The 19,173-nt window shown below is 46.8% G+C and overlaps 1 protein-coding gene across 2 annotated transcripts in view; it reads right to left on the bottom strand.

Moving 5' to 3' along the window:
* Positions 1-19,173, bottom strand: part of LOC112246283 (podocalyxin-like protein 2) — a 33,489-nt gene that overhangs the window by 4,476 nt on the left and 9,840 nt on the right. Inside the window, exons 2-8 of one of the 2 annotated variants that reach the window (XM_024414582.2) lie at positions 11,798-11,941; positions 11,137-11,334; positions 7,186-7,952; positions 5,764-5,838; positions 3,480-3,636; positions 3,170-3,231; positions 53-232 (exon numbers count right to left, since the gene is read on the bottom strand). In XM_024414582.2, coding sequence (XP_024270350.2) covers positions 53-232; positions 3,170-3,231; positions 3,480-3,636; positions 5,764-5,838; positions 7,186-7,952; positions 11,137-11,334; positions 11,798-11,941 — 1,583 coding nt within the window. The remainder of the gene's footprint in view (positions 1-52; positions 233-3,169; positions 3,232-3,479; positions 3,637-5,763; positions 5,839-7,185; positions 7,953-11,136; positions 11,335-11,797; positions 11,942-19,173) is intronic. The other variant, XM_042324857.1, reaches the window with a different exon arrangement.

Here is a 19,173-nt window from a genome sequence, read left to right as displayed (position 1 = left end):
AAACTGGTCTTACCCTAGTCTCTAGCTTAGGCAGTCATCAAGCTGGTCTTACCCTAGTCTTCAGCTTAGGCAGGCGTCTCTGCCAGCAGATATAGATTAGACCAGAGGCGATGATGACCACACAGACAGAACCTATGATCACCAGGACCACAAACAGCTTCCCGTAGTCACTACGCGTCTGACTGGGTCTGGAGTGACAGGTGCTAGCACTGCTGTAGCTCTGGATGCCAATCTGGAACCAGAACCAGACATATGGAACAGTTCAGTTTCATCCAGACTGATTAATTAGTAGCCTGGTCCAGACAGATTAATATACAGTGCCTTGCAAAAGTATTCATCCCCCCCTTGACGTTTTTCCAATTTTGTTGCATTACAACCTGTACTTTAAATAGATTTTTATTTGGATTTCATGTAATGGACACACACAAAATAGTCAAAATTGGTGAAGTGAAATTAAATCAAATTACTTGTTTAAAAAAAAAAAATTAAATGAAAAGTGGTGTGTGCATATGTATTCACCCCTTTGCTATGAAGCCCCTAAATAAGACCTGGTGCAACCAATTACCTTCAGAAGTCACATAATTCATTAAATAAAGTCCACCTATGTGCAATCTAAGTGTCACATGATCTGTCACATGATTTCAGTATATACACCTGTTCTGAAAGACCCCAGACTCTGCAACACCACTAAGCAAGGGCCACCACCAAGCAAGCGGCACCATGAAGACCGAGGATAAAACAGGTCAGGGACAAAGTTGTGGAGATGTACAGATCAGGGTTGAGTTATAAATAAATATCCAAATCTTTGAACATCCCACAGAGCACCATTAAATCCATTATTAAAAAATGGAAAGAATATGGCACTACAACAAACCTGCCAAGAGAGGGATGCCCACCAAAACTCAAGGGCCAGGCAAGGAGGGCATTAATCAGAGAGGAAACAAAGAGACCAAAGATAACCCTGAAGGAGCTCCACAGTGGAGATTAGAGTATTTGTCCATAGGACCACGTTAAGCCATACACTCCACAAAGCTGGGCTTTACGGAAGTGGCCAGAAAAAAGACATTACTTAAAGAAAAAAATAAGCAAACATATTTGGTGTTTGCCAAACGGCATGTGGGAGACTCCCCAAAAATATGGAAGAAGCTACTCTGGTCAGATGAGACTAAAATTGAGCTTTTTGGCCATCAAGGAAAATGCTATGTCTGGCACAAACCCAACACCTCACTTCACCCCGAGAACACCATCCCCACAGTGAAGCATGGTGGTGGCAGCATCATGCCTAGTGGTTAGAGCGTTGGACTAGTAACCGAAAGGTTGCAAGATCGAATCCCCGAGCTGACAAGGCAAAAATCTGTCATTCTGTCTCTGAACAAGGCAGTTAACCCACTGTTCCGAGGCCGTCATTGAAAATAAGAATTTGTTCATAACTGACTTGCCTGGTTAAATTAAGGTAGTAAAATAAAAAAGCTGTGGGGGATGTTTTTCATCATCAGGGACTGGGAAACTGGTCAGAATTGAAGGAATGATGGATGGCGCTAAATACAGGGAAATTCTTGAGGGAAACCTGTTTCAGTCTTCCAGAGACTTGAGACTGGGACGGAGGTTTACCTTCCAGCAGGACAATGACCCTAAGCATACTGCTAAAGCAAAACTCGAGTGGGTTAAGGGGAAACATTTAAATGTCTTGGAATGGCCTAGTCAAAGCCCAGACCTCAATCCAACCAATTGAGAATCTGTGGTATGACTTAAAGATTGCTGTACACTCCAAAAGGGTTCTTTGGTTGTCCCCATTGGAGAACCCTTTTTGGTTCCAGGTAGAAACCTTTTGGGTTCCATGTTGTACCCTATGTGAAATGATTCTACATGGAACCCAAAAGAGTTCTACCTGGAACCAAAATGGTTCTACATGGAACCAAAATGGTTCTACATGGAACCAAAAAGGGTTCTTCAGTGTTATTTTATGGGGACAGCCGAAGAACCCTTTAATGTTCTAGATTGTGTCAAGAATCTAAAAGGGTTCTTCGGCTGTCCACATAGGAGAACAATTTGAAGAACCCCTTTTGTTCCAGGTAGAACCCCATGTAGAGCCATTTTTACAGAGGGGTTTACATGGAACCCAAAAAGGGTTCTACCTGGAACCAAAAAGGGTTCTCCTATGGGGACAGCTGAAGAACCCTTTTGGAACCATTTTTTCTAACAGTGTAGCTCCAAAAGCCGGTCCCCACTCTCCACACGGATCTCATCCTGATAACAAAAGGAGAGGTCAAAGGTCACGGTCACAGCGAAAACAGGGGAACCAGGTAGCCTGATTGCTGTCAAATCAGTTTGCTTTGTGCTTCTAACCAACTCCTATGAAGTTAGGGAACTAGCAGAAACAAAAAAGATCTGGGGCCTGAGGATAAGGTAGAGTAAACAGACAGACAGACAAACAGGAACCCGTCCAACTTGAAGGAGCTGGAGCAGTTTTGCCTTCAACAATGGGCAAAAATCCCAGTGGCTAGATTTGCCAAGCTTATAGAGAGAGACATATCTCAAGAGACTTGCAGCTATAATTGCTACAAAGGGTGGCTCTACAAAGTATTGACTTTGGGGGGGCTGAATAGTTATGCATGCTGAAGTTTTCAGTGTTTTTGTCTTATTTCTTGTTTGTTTTTACAAGAAAAAGTATTTTGCATTTTCAAAGTGGTAGGCATGTTGTGTAAATCAAATGATACAACCCCCCCAAAAATCTATTTTAATTCCAGGTTGTAAGACAACAATATAGGAAAAATGCCAAGGGGGGGTGAATACTTTTGCAAGGCACTGTACTATCCTGGTCCAGACAGATGAATTACTAGCCTGGTCCAGACAGATGAATTACTAGCCTGGTCCAGACAGATGAATTACTAGCCTGGTCCAGACAGATGAATTACTAGCCTGGTCCAGATAGATGAATTACTATCCTGGTCCAGACAGATGAATTACTAGCCTGGTCCAGACAGATGAATTACTAGCCTGGTCCAGACAGATGAATTACTAGCCTGGTCCAGACAGATTAATTACTAGCCTGGTCCCAGAGATGCTGTTTATGCTCAGTCTATTCCTACTATGTGGATCAGACTAACAAACTACTGTACAGCTGTAACATATATAAGGTTGTAAATTCCAATGAACAAAAGCGTCTTACCTCGTGTAAACCTTTCCTTATCTCACCTAACATCGACAGCACATCCTTGGTGGCAATAACTCCTAAAAGACAGGCAGATTTCAGAAATAAATCAATTATATGCACAAGCCCAAGGAAGCAAGTTTTGTACTCCACTCCAGAGGAACTTGACTCAAAATCACACATTCCCTAATGATCTCCAGTAGAAACATGCCCATAAGTAGGCCTGGAACTTGAATGAAGGGAGAAAGTGAACCAGAGCTGGGTCCTACACACAGTCATAGGTCCTACCCAATGATGTCATACAGTATGTCTGTAGACATTCTCTTACCGTGTTCGCTGGCCAGTGTGATGAGCAGCTGGTGGTCCTGCATGGTGGGTTTAGAGAGAGAGATGAGCCAGGAGCCCTGAGGACTGTCCATCTTCCTAGAGAAGGCTGTTTCTAGTAGCTCCAGGAGCCGGTCCCCACTCTCCACACGGAACTCATCCTGACCAGGAGACAGAGATGTCACAGGGTTAGGGCAAAGTTAGTTAGTTAGAGAAGGCTGTCTCTACACTTAAAAGCTACACTCCAAAAGGGTTCTTCGGTTGTCCCCATAGGAGAACCCTTTTTGGTTCCAGGTAGAAACCTTTTGTTTTCCATGTTGTACCCTATGTGAAATGATTCTACCTGGAACCTAAAAGAGTTCTACCTGGAACCAAAAAGGGTTCTTCAAAGTGTTATTTTATGGGGACAGCCGTAGAACCCTTTTAGGTTCTAGAATGTATCTAGAACCTAAAAGGGTTCTTCGGCTGTCCCCATAAGAGAACAATTTGAAGAACCCTTTTTGTTCCAGGTAGAACCCCATGTAGAGCTCTTTTTACAGAGGGGTCTACATGGCACCCAAAAGGGTTCTCCTATGGGGACAGCTGAAGAACCAGTTTGGAACCATTTTTTTCTAACAGTGTAGCTCCAAAAGCCGGTCCCCACTCTCCACACGGATCTCATCCTGATAACAACAGGAGAGGTCAAAGGTCACGGTCACAGTGAAAACAGGGGAACCAGGTAGCCTGATTGCTGTCAGATCAGTTTGCTTTGTGCTTTTAACCAACTCCTATGAAGTTAGGGAACTAAGCAGAAACAAAAAAAATCTGGGGCCTGAGGATAAGGTAGAGTAAACAGACAGACAGACAAACAAATACACAACTGTTAAACAGTGGAGGATAAAAGACAAGGCCAGGTGGTGATGTTGTCTGTTGTTGTCATTGCATGCATGTTTTAATAAATCAATCTACTGCCAAGTATTGTGTTGAATTAATCACACTCCTGTGTAGGAGCTGCTGTTTCCAAAACAAAACATGTCGTTCTGTGGATCTGAGAGTTTCTCTCTTCCTCCCTGCTGGGTACTACTGGTTACTCTGCAGCGGTTGGCGTGACAACCCAAAAGGTCACATTGATTATAATCGCATTGCTTTGTGCTGTTTCCATGGTGATGGAAGACTCTTGGGTGATGGATGGGGTGTGACGGATGGCGAGGAGGATGTTGTGTTTAAGGACCGACTGTCAGAGGACAGGAAGGGCTGTCTTCTGTCTGTCTGTTAACTCCTGTTTGTCTCACAGTGAAGGACAACAATGGAGCTAATCTGAATCTATTGGCTAGCCTGGTTAAAAACAGACTGAACACTACACTCACTACAGTTTAACCAGGCTGATTTCATCCCATCATGCCATATTGATTCAATTATAGATTCAACTAGTAGGCATGAAATTATTGTAGGGAATTGTCTAAGAAACAGCAGCAATATACTGCTGCATTACTATGGTCCTATAAAATCGGCATGATGTTAATCTCAGCAAAAAAAGAAACGTCCCTTTTTCAGGACCCTGTCTTTCAAAGATAATTTCGTAAAAATCCAAATAACTTCACAGCATCATCGGACTGAGCTTGTTGTCATTGGAGGCAATCTCAACGCTGTGCGTTACAGGGAAGACATCCTCCTCCCTCATGTGGTATCCTTCCTGCAGGTTCATACTGACATTCTCCAGCATGACAATGCCACCAGCCATACTGCTCGTTCTGTGCGTGATTTCCTGCAAGACAGGAATGTCAGTGTTTTGCCATTGCCAGTGAAGAGCCCGGATCCCAATCCCGTTGAGCATGTCTGGGACCTGTTGGATCGGAGGGTGAGGGCTAGGGCCATTCCCCCAGAAATGCCCGGGAACTTGCAGGTGCCTCGGTGGAAGAGTGGGGTAACATCTCACAGCAAGAACTGGCAAATCTGGTGCAGTCCATGAGGAGGAGATGCACTGCAGTACTTAATGCAGCTGGTGGCCACACCAGATACGGGCTGTTACTTTTGATTTTGACCCCCCTCCATTTGTTCAGGGACACATTATTCAATTTCTGTTAGTCACATGTCTGTGGAACTTGTTCAGTTTTTGTCTCAGTTGTTGAATCTTGACATGTTCATACAAATATTTACACATGTTAAGTTTGCTGGAAATGAACGTAGGTGACAGTGAGAGGACGTTTCTTTTTTTGCTGAGTTTAGTTAGTCACTTTTATGGTCCTCAACGTTGTGGAACTCAACGTTGTGGTACTCAACGGTGTGGTACTCAAAGTTGTGGTACTCACACAGTCAACGCTGTCTGACATGTTGAGGATGATGTAGCCCTTCCCAGCCAGATCGCTCCAGTCCACACAGATCACCTGGTAGTTACACGAAGAGAGGAGTTAATATGAGCAAGCACGAGGTTGTTAAACCAAGTTACCCTCAAAATACACAGTTCAATAGTGTGACAGAGTGGGCTCAAACTAGAGTTTCCTAAGTGGTAACCCGCTGAACTAAAGCTTGGGCATTACCTCAGGGAGTTAACGAAGTCTTCAGGTCTCAGGTTACTCATCATATGATCATAGTTTACTGAACTACATGAGAGATACTACTGAACCTGTACCTGAATCCGTACCTGAGCCCGTACCTGAACCCGTACCTGAACCTGTACCCGTCCCTATACTCGTACCTGTACCTGAACTTGAACCTGAACCTGTACTCGCACCTGAACTTGAACTTGAATGAAGGAACCTGTACCTGAACTTGAACCTGAACCTGAACTCGTACCTGTACCTGAACTTGAACCTGTACCTAAACCTGTACTCATACTTGTACCTGTACCTGAACCTGTACCTGAACTTGAATGGAGGAACCTGAACCTGAACCTGAACTCATACCTGTACCTGAACTTGAACCTGAACCTGTATCTGAACCTGTACCTGTACCTGAACCTGTACCTGTACCCGTACCTGTACCTGAACCTGTACCTGAACCTGTACCTGAACCCGTACTCGTACCTGAACTTGAACCTGAACCTGTACTCGTACCTGTACCTGATCTTGAACTTGAACTTGAATGGAGGAACCTGTACCTGGACTTGAACTTGAACCTGAACCTGAACTCGTACCTGTACCTGAACTTGAACCTGTACCCAAACCGGTACTCGTACCTGTACCTGAACCTGTACCCGAACCTGAACTTGAACTTGAATGGAGGAATCTGAACCTGAACTCGTACCTGAACTTGAACCTGTACCCAAACCTGTACTCGTACCTGAACCTGTACCTGAACCTGTACCTGAACCTGTACCTGAACCTGAACCTGAACCTGTACCTGAACCTGTACCTGTACCTGAACCTGTACTTGAACCTGTACCCAAACCTGTACTCGTACCTGTACCTGAACCTGTACCTGAACCTGTACCTGAACTTGAACTTGAATGGAGGAATCTGAAAATGAACCTGAACTCGTACCTGTACCTGAACTTGAACCTGTACCCAAACCTGTACTCATACCTGTACCTGAACCTGTACCTGAACCTGAACCTGTACCTGAACCTGTACCTGAACCTGTACCAGTATCTGTACCTCAACTTGAACTTGAACCTGTACCTGTACCTGTACCTGTACCTGTACCTGAACTTGAACCTGTACCTGTACCTGTACCTGTACCTGTACCTGAACTTGAACCTGTACCTGTACCTGTACCTGAACTTGAACCTGTACCTGTACCTGCTGTATCTCCTCTGAGAAGTGTGCACCATGGAGGATCTCTGTCTCTGTTAACAGCTCTGTTCCTCCATTTTTAACCTCCTGCTCCTCCTGCCTCCTCTCCTCCTCCTCCTGGCCCTCCCTCCCATCCTCCAGACGATCCCAGGAGTCCTCTGTGAAGCCGACTGTGGGGGCCAAAGAAGCAGAGGGGACCGTGGTCAGGGGAGAGATGGACCCTCCTCTCCCCCTGTCACTCCCAGGTCCTCCAAGGACCACTGTCTCCTCTTCCTCTTCATCCTCTTCCTCCACCACCTCCTCCCGGTCTTCTGTATGAATGTTGTCCGGCTGGAGGGGCCCAAAGCTGGGGAAGAGACCCACCTCTGGGAGGGTGGGTCTGGAGGTGGCGATGGAGACGTCAGGCTCAGTGGTGGGACTCTCCCTCTTCATCTCCCCATCCGTCTCCTCTTCCTCCTCTGCTACCTCTACCTCCACTGTGTCCCCAGGAGGTGATTCCTGGCCCCCGTGTACAGGGACATATTGTGGGTCTAAGGTGGTGGAGTCTACAGGAACCACCGGGTCAGCAGCAGGGATGGTGGTGGTGGTAGACAGGCCCTGGTTCTGGGCATAGCCAGGCTCTACGGGGAGGCCGCTGGACTCTCTCTCCATCTCCCATAACTCCCGCTCCAGGTTCTCCATCGCAGTCATGAAAGGAGAAGTGTGGTTCCCCTGTCTGGGTTCCTCCATAGGAGAGGTGGAGGACTGGGAGAGGGTTTGACTGTAACCTGAGAAAATCAAGAAGAAATGGTAGTACTTGATTTTAGAGTACAGCGATGACCAGGTATTTACTAGTACACACAGTAGTAACCGATTAATTACTTGTTGTTTTATTTGGAATGCGGTAACAGATTAGGTTTAACTCAGGGAGGCTCTTTAAAACCTGTTGATCCTACCCCCTACTTTTTCGAACATTCTGTTAAAAATCGCACAACATTTCGGCGTCCTGCTACTCATGCCAGGAATATAGTATATGCATATGATTAGTATGTGTGGATAGAAAACACTCTCACGTTTCTAAAACTGGTTAAATCACCGCTGTGACTATAACAGAGCGTCTGTTTCATCGAAAAGCGCAAGAAAAACTGAAAACTGAAAAAAATATCCATGCGCCACTTGCATGTATTGTTCAAGGGGCACGAAATTAAATAGGGCCGAGATTGCAAGTCCTACAGCTTCCACACGATGTCACCACTCTTGTCAATTGCCTTCTCGTTGTTTCTTGGTCAAACGAGGAAGAGAGACCACTTTCCATCCGGTCTCCGACAGGACGTTCTGGAAGAGAGATTTTGGAAGATGATTTTAAGACGTGGAGCTACTGAATACACATCGCCTCGTGATCAATTTGATAGATTATTAACGTTTACTAATCCCTAAAGTTGGATTACAAAAGTATTTCGAAGTGTTTTGTGAAAGTTTATCGTCGACTCTTAATTTAAAAAAAAAATTCTGAATCACACAGTTTCCATAGATGGATATTTTGGGTATATATGGACCGATTTAATCGAAAAAAAGACCCAATAGTGATGTTTATGGGACATATAGGAGTGCCAACAAAGAAGCTCGTCCAAGGTAATGAAAGTTTTATATTTTATTTCTGCTATTTGTGTAGCGCCGGCTACGCTAATTCTTTTGTTTACGTCGCCTTCAGGTATTTCGGGGTGTTGCATGCTATCAGATAATAGCTTCTCATGCTTTCGCCGAAAAGCATTTTAATAATCTGACTTGTTGGCTAGATTCACAGCGAGTGTAGCTTTAATTCAGTGCCCTACATGTGTGTTTTGATGAACGTTTGAGTTTTAACGAGTGCTATTAGCATTTGGCGTAGTGCATTTGCATTTCCAGATGCCTAGATGGGACGTCTGCGTCTCAGGTCGACGCAAGAGGTTTTTAACTCTGTGATGTGACATGTGACATGTGTCAGTGTGGCTGAGACAAATGTATTATCCACAACACAGACAGGAATGTCAATCCCTACTGAAAAAGTTTGGCATGAGCCCTCAAATCCTCAAAAAAAGTTATACTGCTGAACCATTGAGAGCATCTTGACTGACTGCGTCACTACTTGGTATGGCAACTGCACCGCCTTCGATCGCATGGCGCTACAGAGGGTGGTGCGGACAGCCCAGTACATCACTGGGGCCCGAGCTACCTGTCATCCAGGCGGTGTTAAAGGACGGCCCGGAAAATTGTTGAAGACTCCAGCTACCCAAGCCGTAAACTGTTCTCTCGGCTTCCAAACGGCAAGTCCAACACCAACAGGCTCCGGAACAGCTTCTACCGCCAAACCATAAGACTGATGTATAGCTAACAAAAGGCCTATACAGACTACAGGCAGGTATTGACCTTTTTTATTTTGTACACTCACAGATCTCTACACACTCACACACACTTCATTTGCTCACATATATACACACACACACACACACACACACACACACACACACACACACACACACACACGATCATTATATACACTGCTGCTACTCTGTTTATCATATATCCTGATGCCTAGTCCCCTTACCCCTATCTACCTCCATCACTCCAGTATCCCATCACATTATCAGTACTGGCCCTAGAACTGAGCCTGTAATATAGCTTACTTAATATCTCGTGTTCTTCCTATTTCTATTTCTCATGTGTTTTTGTTCTACTTTACTTTATATTATAATATTTTTTGTACTGATACTGATTACTGCATTGTTGGGAAAGAGCTTGCAAGAAAGGCATTCCACTGTACTCCACTGGCATTCCACTGTACAACAAAACTTGAAACTTGAAAGTGGTCTTGCCTGGATTACAATAGGCTGGGTGGCAGCCCCCCCCACCCACCCACCCAGAATTACAGTCAGTCCCATTGAAACACGATGTATATTCAGAAACGATTTCCCAGCCACAGATGAAACCCTATCGTTCTGGAATAGAAAACTGAGAGTGACAACATGTCCCCACATGGATTCCTTTGTGTCATCTGTTCAGTGATCTCTGAGTTCAGTGGGTTAAAGAGAGAGGCTTTAGTACTAGGAAAGAGAGGAGGACTGAGCTAATGCTGAAAGTCAACTGGCATAACAATGAGTCCGGTAACTGTACTGCAGACACTGTAACTCTCCTATCTCTGTCGAGTCATTCATGTTCGTCACGACGTTGAACGAACAGAGACAGAGAGGACCTAGCTAAAAACACAAACAGACTCGGTTCCAAAACCATAGCCTGGTCCCAGATCTGTTTGTGCTGTCTTGCCAACTCCTATAGACAGCACATAGACTGAACCACCAGGCTAAATAGGCTATATAACCACAGAGGCTACAGAGACTAAACTGCTGCTGGTGTTTTTTTGCCTGAAAGTCGACTCCACCCAATATCTGCAGCGTGGAATCCCATTTGCCACCGCGGTACAGCCCTGGGTTCAAATACTAACTGAAATCTTTCAGATATTTTAGTGTCTGCTCTAGCCTGCCTGGAGTACCAGGTGGGTGGGGATTTGCCATTTTGGGACTATTCCATTTGTCTTTTAAGCTAGGCAAGTTCAATCAAGCACAGATTAAGTATTTTAAATTATTTCAAATATCATTTGAATCCAGGTCTGCACTTTGGCCTGTGAAAGACATTCCCATTCCCCCTTCTGCATAATGCAACGAGTCAGACTCCACTTTCTCTGCAGTGCTCTGCCTGTGCCCAGCCTACCAAAATAAACAGTTCTGAGCCGAACTATACCCATTTCAGCAGTACCATCATCACTTCTACAGTGTGTCTGGTGCTGCTGTTTGAAACACGTTACCTGCTGCCATGTATTCCCGCTATCGAGGGTCTTCCCTGTCTTTCTCCTGTCCTTGGCACAAAATAATGGACAAGGTGTAGCAGGGGAACTCTGAAGTCTGACAGGAAGGACTGTCATATACATAGTCTACGTACCTCTGAGGGACTTCCTGTCTAGATCAGTGATGTTGACTTGGTCTCTGACATCGTCCCAGAGATTAACAGAGGACTGGAGAGGCTTGTTGTCTTCACCGTCCTCACTGAAGAACCCTGAGGACTCCTGGGACGTGTCCTGCTGGGAGGTCTCCCGTCCCTGGGAGGTTAGGCCTGGTACCGTGGTGGGGCTGCCTGGAACTACAGAGAAAAAATTATACTTTATTGTCTTGATTTATTATTTACTTTATTGTCAATCCACAGACATTTGTATTTTGCTTATAGCCCAACCCCAAAGATACAAACACTCTTCCTGGACCAGTTTCTCAGGGGTTAAATACCTTGCTCAAAGGCACAAAGGCAGGAGATTGCATCTAGGGTACTGATGCCAGTGAGGCTCCAGTTGCCATGCCAGATTGCATCTAGGGTACTGATGCCAGTGAGGCTCCAGTTGCCATGCCAGATTGCATCTAGGGTACTGATGCCAGTGAGCCTCCAGTTGCTATGCCAGATTGCATCTAGGGTACTGATGCCAGTGAGGCTCCAGTTGCCATGCCAGATTGCATCTAGGGTACTGATGCCAGTGAGCCTCCAGTTGCCATGCCTCACCAGATGTTTCAGTCGGATATTGGAGATGGGTTGCTGGCCCGCTTCTCTAACCTACCGGTCATCATCTCAGGCTGCTCCTCCACATCTAGATCCAGGTCAATGAGGGACAGAGGAGAGGGCTGGGAGGTGGACAGCAAGGTGGGTGGTCCATCACTCAACAGGGTGTCACAGGACAACAGGAACAACAGTGTGATGGAGCCTTGAAAGAAAGATGAAGGAAAGAAAGATTTCCACACAGTTCTTAATTAATACCAGGTAAGTACCAGCTTAAATCAGCTGTGAAATAAACCAAGACAAGATTTTCACTGTCAACTGTTTTTTGATCAGATAAATAGCAGTCAAATAGCCTTGTTCTCTGCCATTTTTCTACAGTGTTAAATTGTGGCTACATACTGTAGAGCTGTCTCATACGGCCTGTGTGTATTTTTTTTTTCACCTTTATTTAACCAGGTAGGCAAGTTGAGAACAAGTTCTCATTTACAATTGCGACCTGGTCAAGATAAAGCAAACCAGTTCGACACATACAACGACACAGAGTTACACATGGAGTAAAACAAACATAGTCAATAAATAATACAATAGAAAAATAAGTCTATATACAATGTGAGCAAATGAGGTTAGATAAGGGAGGTAAAGGCAAAAAAAGGCCATGGTGGCGAAGTAAATACAATATAGCAAGTAAAACACTGGAATGGTAGATTTGCAGTGGAAGAATGTGCAAAGTAGAGAGAGAAATAATGGGGTGCAAAGGAGCTAAATAAATAAATACAGTAGGGGGAGAGGTAGTTGTTTGGGCTAAATTATAGATGGGCTATGTACAGGTGCAGTAATCTGTGAGCTGCTCTGACAGCTGGTGCTTAAAGCTAGTGAGGGAGATAAGTGTTTCCAGTTTCAGAAAATGTTGTAGTTCGTTCCAGTCATTGGCAGCAGAGAACTGGAAGGAGAGGCGGCCAAAGGAGGAATTGGTTTTGGGGGTGACCAGAGAGATATACCTGCTGGAGCGCGTGCTACAGGTGGGTGCTGCTATGGTGACCAGCGAGCTGAGATAAGGTGGGGCTTTACCTAGCAGGGTCTTGTAGATGACCTGGAGCCAGTGGGTTTGGCGACGAAAATGAAGCGAAGGCCAGCCAACGAGAGCGTACAGGTCGCAGTGGTGGGTAGTATATGGGGATTTGGTGACAAAACGGATGGCACTGTGATTGCATCCAATTTATTGAGTAGGGTATTGGAGGCTATTTTATAGATGACATCGCCAAAGTCGAGGATCGGTAGGATGGTCAGTTTAAAGCAGCTGTCTTATATGGCCTGTGTGTATTTAAAGCAGCTGTTGTATGTGACTGGCCACAGGATAGGATGCTGGCATGGCCGAGACAGATGGACAATGAGGTAACTATGCACTTAACCTGCTAAGACACTTTCTCCTGTCTATTACACTCTATTGCCACTTCCCTGCCTCCTTAACTCCAGTCTGTCCCCAGTCTAGTCAACCCCAGCCTTTCCCCAGCTTATTATTAACCCCAACCGGTCCCCAACCTGTCCCCAGCCTTTCCCCAGCTTATTATTAACCCCAACCTGTCCCCAACCTGTCCACAGCCTAGTCTAAATCCCAGCAGTCCGCTGCCTGTCCCCAGCCTAGTCTTAACTCCAGCAGTATGCTGCCTGTCCCCAGCCTAGTCTTAACCCCAGCAATCCACTGCCTGTCCCCAGCCTAGTCTTAACCCCAGCAGTCCCCAGCCTGTCCACAGCCTAGTCTTAACCCCAGCAGTCCCCAGCCTGTCCACAGCCTAGTCTTAACCCCAGCAGTCCGCTGCCTGTCCACAGCCTGTCCCCAGCCTAGTCTTAACCTCAGCAATCCACTGCCTGTCCCCAGCCTGTCCCCAGCCTAGTCTTAACCCCAGCAGTCCCCAGCCTGCCCCCAGCCTAGTCTTAACCCCAGCAGTCCCCAGCCTGTCCCCAGCCTAGTCTTAACCCCAGCAGTCCGCTGCCTGTCCCCAGCCTGTCCCCAGCCTAGTCTTAACCCCAGCAGTCCCCAGCCTGTCCACAGCCTAGTCTTAACCCCAGCAGTCCCAGCCTGTCCCCAGCCTGTCTCCAGCCTAGTCTTAACCCCAGCAGTCCCCAGCCTGTCCACACTAGTCTTAACCCCAGCAGTCCCCAGCCTGTCCCCAGCCTAGTCTTAACCCCAGCAGTCCGCTGCCTGTCCCCAGCCTAGTCTTAACCCCAGCAGTCCCCAGCCTGTCCACAGCCTAGTCTTAACCCCAGCAGTCCACAGCCTGTCCCCAGCCTGTCCCCAGCCTAGTCTTAACCCCAGCAGTCCCCAGCCTGTCCCCAGCCTGTCCACAGCCTAGTCTTAACACCAACAGTCCACTGCCTGTCCCCAGCCAAGTCTTAACCCCAGCAATCCGCTGCCTATCCCCAGCCTGTCCACAGCCTAGTCTTAACACCAACAGTCCACTGCCTGTCCACAGCCTAGTCTTAACCCCAGCCTGTCCCAGATGGCTTAGTAAGGCCTAGAGTCCAACCAGCTTAGTATCACACTCCACACTGTCTGAACACGCTTACTACACTATGGTGTCACACTGGGCTTAATCCCCTGTGTCTCTGTCACCAGGCCAGGCCCAGGTCACTGACCACATGGCAAGAAGTGTCACCAAGAGGCAAGACAGTAATACCAATCGTGGAACATAGAACCAAATATTGTGTGCGCAGGCCAGCTACCTCGATTAAGTTAACAGTCTGTTAAGAGAGACTACCAAAAGAGGTTTATTCCATATTCCCCAAATACATTTTCCATCCTAGCCGTGGCTTTCTCTATGCAGAGTCAAGGAGTCTTGTAAAACAGGCTTTTTCAACACGCCAGGACACCGGCCCAGCCACATGGCAGAAGGAGTTACCAAGACAAGACAGGTTTATTCCTTCAAAACACACGTTCCATTTACCAAGCCGTGGCTTTTATATGCAGAGTCACAGAGGCTTGTAGTTAGATAAGGACAAGCCAGTGGAGCTGGCAGAACTTCTGTCACATTGATTAAAACTCAAACCCATCACTGTTCTCTTCCTGGTGTGGCTCTGTCTGTCTCTGCTGGCTCTCCAAACACATCACGTGTACGTGTGTGTGTGTGTGTGTGTGTGTGTGTGTTTGTGTGTGTAAAGCTAGGGCTCCTAAGCAGAGCAAAGAATGAGGCTCATGGTACTGTATGTACCAGAAATCTTCGATCCCTCCCAGCCACCAGCTAAAAATCTTCAATCCCTCCCAGCCACCAGCTAAAAATCTTCAATCCCTCCCAGCCACCAGCTAAAAATCTTCAATCCCTCCAGCCACAAGCTAAAAATCTTCAATCCCTCCCAGCCACCAGCTAAAAATCTTCAATCCCTCCCAGCCACCAGCTAAAAAACTTCAATCCCTCCCAGCCACCAGCTAAAAAACTTCAATCCCTCCCAGCCACAAGCTAAAAAACTTCAATCCCTCCCAGCCACCAGCTAAAAAGTTCCAATCTCTCCCAGCTGCAAGATAAAAAGTTTCCAATCTCTCCCAGCTGCAAGATAAAAAGTTTCCAATCTCTCCCAGACACCAGCTAAATAGTTCCAATCCCTCCCAGCTGCAAGATAAAAAGCTTCACAGAGAAGTAAACATTTAAATCCCTTCACTGATACAGCCAGAGCGGATGTTCAGAAGCAAGTGACTTTTCTGGGTCTCTTCCTCTCAGCAGCTAATGCATAAATAAAAGTTAGCAGAAGCGAGAAACCCCCAACCCTCCACTGGATAACTTGCCAGTCTGCAGGGGCTAGGGGTTTAAGGGCTAGGGGTTTAAGGGCTAGGGGTTTAAGGGCTAGGGGTTTAAGGGCTAGGGGTTTAAGGGCTAGGGGTTTAGGGGCTAGGGGTTTAGGGGCTAGGGGTTTAAGGGCTAGGGGTTTAAGGGCTAGGGGTTTAGGGCTAGGGGTTTAGGGGCTAGGGGTTTAAGGGCTAGGGGTTTAAGGGCTAGGGGTTTAAGGGCTAGGGGTTTAAGGGCTAGGGGTTTAGGGGGGGCTAGGGGTTTAGGGGTACAGGAGCTAGGGGCTAGGGGTTTAAGGGCTAGGGGTTTAAGAGCTAGGGGTTTAAGGGCTAGGGGTTTAGGGGTACAGGAGCTAGGGGTTAGGGGCTAGGGGTTTAAGGGCTAGGGGTTTAGGGGTACAGGAGCTAGGGGTTAGGGGCTAGGGGTTTAAGGGATAGGGGGTTTAGGGGTACAGGAGCTAGGGGTTAGGGGCTAGGGGTTTAAGGGCTAGGGGTTTTAAGGGCTAGGGGTTTACAGGGCTAGGGGTTTAAGGGCTAGGGGTTTAAGGGCTAGGGGTTTAGGGCTAGGGGTTTAAGGGCTAGGGGTTTAAGGGCTAGGGGTTTAGGGGCTAGGGGTTTAGGGGTACAGGAGCTAGGGGTTAGGGGCTAGGGGTTTAAGGGCTAGGGGTTTAAGGGCTAGGGGTTTAGGGGCTAGGGGTTTAGGGGTACAGGAGCTAGGGGTTAGGGGCTAGGGGTTTAAGGGCTAGGGGTTTAGGGGTACAGGAGCTAGGGGTTAGGGGCTAGGGGTTTAAGGGCTAGGGGTTTATGGGTACAGGAGCTAGGGGTTAGGGGCTAGGGGTTTAAGGGCTAGGGGTTTAAGGGCTAGGGGTTTAGGGGTACAGGAGCTAGGGGTTAGGGGCTAGGGGTTTAAGGGCTAGGGGTTTAGGGGGCTAGGGGCTTATGTTGGTATCTCTGTTCGTAGGCTACATAGCATGGCTTGGTTTTAGCTCAGCGGGCTAACACTGCTGCTGTGATCAACTGGGTTTGAACCTACGTCTCCTGAACAGTCACACCATACGGCTTGTGTTAGCCCACCGAGCTAAAGGCTAGAGCTCAGGGAGCTAACACAAGCCTTCAGGCAGGTCTCAGGAAACGTATGGCATCATGGAAACATGTTCCACTGAACCACATCCATTACACTGGGCTATTGGCCAACTATCATAGTACTGCTCTGGCTCTGTGCTCTCTAAGTTCCCACATGGCTGCGCCTGTGGCTAACCTTGGGTACCTTCCCAATGACTCCCCATTACCTACATAGTGGCTCTGGTCAAAAGAAGTGCACTATGCAGGGAACAGGGTGCCATTTGGAAAGCAGCTCTTCATCACTGAGGGGCTGACGTATACAACAGTGCTGTATTCTACATTTAGCTTCAAGGACAAGACTTGAAGGTCACAGGAGAAAGACTATGGAATAGGTCCAATCAAATCGAGCCTTAACTGGCGATAGCAGACACCCGATTAGCGGATGTTTTGGCAATGTTGGAGATGGAACTGCGTTGGAAGCCATCTTGAGATCGTTGCCACACCCGTCCCACTCACGTTACAAGTTCAGAAGGAGAAAGTGTAGGCTGTATAGAAAATAGAAAAATCATTCAACTAAATAATGAGGGTTTCTATCAACATAATGGAGGTGTAGATTCCATCTCACATTCCAGTGTTCCTAATGGAGGTGTAGATTCCATCTCACATTCCAGTGTTCCTAATGGAGGTGTAGATTACATCTCACATTCCAGTGTTCCAACCTGTAAACCAGGCTGTATTCTGTTAATGCGACTCCCTGCAGCCAATGGCAATGTCCGCTTTAGGTATAATGCAAGGAGCCACTTGTGGATTTGACAGTTCTAACGCAGTTCCATCTCAGACACTCCAAAACAACCGCTATGACCATGTTTCTGGAGTTTTACCACTCACAAAACTTTACTTTCAATGTAATTTCATTGACCAATATGTGATGTGAATGGACACTACTGACCTCACATGTAAGTTAACTCCATACACGCCCAATGCACATAAACAACAGCAACAAGAACAGCATCAATGATAGTCATTGTGGATTAAATCAAATTGATACTCTTGATAATTGTTTCTTTTACTTGGAACAGGATTTTAGGATGATCCCTGAGTGATTGTGCAAAATCTTTTGGGCTAGGGGTTTAGGGGCTAGGGGTTTAGGGGTACAGGAGCTAGGGGTTAGGGGCTAGGGGTTTAAGGGCTAGGGGTTTAGGGGTACAGGAGCTAGGGGTTAGGGGCTAGGGGTTTAAGGGCTAGGGGTTTAGGGGTACAGGAGCTAGGGGTTAGGGGCTAGGGGTTTAAGGGCTAGGGGTTTAAGGGCTAGGGGTTTAAGGGCTAGGGGTTTAAGGGCTAGGGGTTTTAGGGGTTTAGGGCTAGGGGTTTAAGGGCTAGGGGTTTAAGGGCTAGGGGTTTAGGGGCTAGGGGTTTAAGGGCTAGGGGTTTTACAGGAGCTAGGGGTTAGGGCTAGGGGTTTAAGGGCTAGGGGTTTAAGGGCTAGGGGTTTAGGGGCTAGGGGTTTAGGAGCTAGGGGTTAGGGGCTAGGGGTTTAAGGGCTAGGGGTTTAGGGTACAGGAGCTAGGGGTTAGGGGCTAGGGGTTTAAGGGCTAGGGGTTTAGGGGTACAGGAGCTAGGGGTTAGGGGCTAGGGGTTTAAGGGCTAGGGGTTTAGGGGGCTAGGGGCTTATGTTGGTATCTCTGTTCGTAGGCTACATAGCATGGCTTGGTTTTAGCTCAGCGGGCTAACACTGCTGCTGTGATCAACTGGGTTTGAACCTACGTCTCCTGAACAGTCACACCATACGGCTTGTGTTAGCCCACCGAGCTAAAGGCTAGAGCTCAGGGAGCTAACACAAGCCTTCAGGCAGGTCTCAGGAAACGTATGGCATCATGGAAACATGTTCCATCTCAGACACTCCAAAACAACCGCTATGACCATGTTTCTGGAGTTTTACCACTCACAAAACTTTACTTTCAATGTAATTTCATTGACCAATATGTGATGTGAATGGACACTACTGACCTCACATGTAAGTTAACTCCATACACGCCCAATGCACATAAACAACAGCAACAAGAACAGCATCAATGATAGTCATTGTGGATTAAATCAAATTGATACTCTTGATAATTGTTTCTTTTACTTGGAACAGGATTTTAGGATGATCCCTGAGTGATTGTGCAAAATCTTTTGCTTCTTCAGTTGATCCAATTCTCTCTTGCCCCTAAATCTCCCTGTTTGAGTCAGATTCCCTCTAAATCTCCCTGTTTGAGTCAGATTCCCTCTAAATCTCTCTCTGTTGGAATCAGATTCCCTCTAAATCTCTCTCTGTTGGAGTCAGATTCCCTCTGTTCACTGGATCAGATAGCAGCCAATTTTTTGTTTGTTTTATTTAACCTTTATTTAACGAGGCAAGTCAGTTAAGAACAAATTCTTATTTATAATGAGGTCCTACCCCAGCCAAACCCGGACGACGCTGGGCCAATTGTGCACCGCCCTATGGGACTCCCAATCACAGCTGGTTGTGATGCAGCTTGGATTCAAACCAGGGTGTCTGTAGTGACGCCTCAAACACTGAGATGGAGTGCCTTAGACCGCTGCGCCACTCGGGAGCT

The sequence above is a fragment of the Oncorhynchus tshawytscha genome, linkage group LG07 (genome assembly GCF_018296145.1).
Source record: "Oncorhynchus tshawytscha isolate Ot180627B linkage group LG07, Otsh_v2.0, whole genome shotgun sequence".
Lineage (NCBI taxonomy): Eukaryota > Metazoa > Chordata > Actinopteri > Salmoniformes > Salmonidae > Oncorhynchus > Oncorhynchus tshawytscha.
This window is presented reverse-complemented; position numbering and strand designations above follow the sequence as displayed.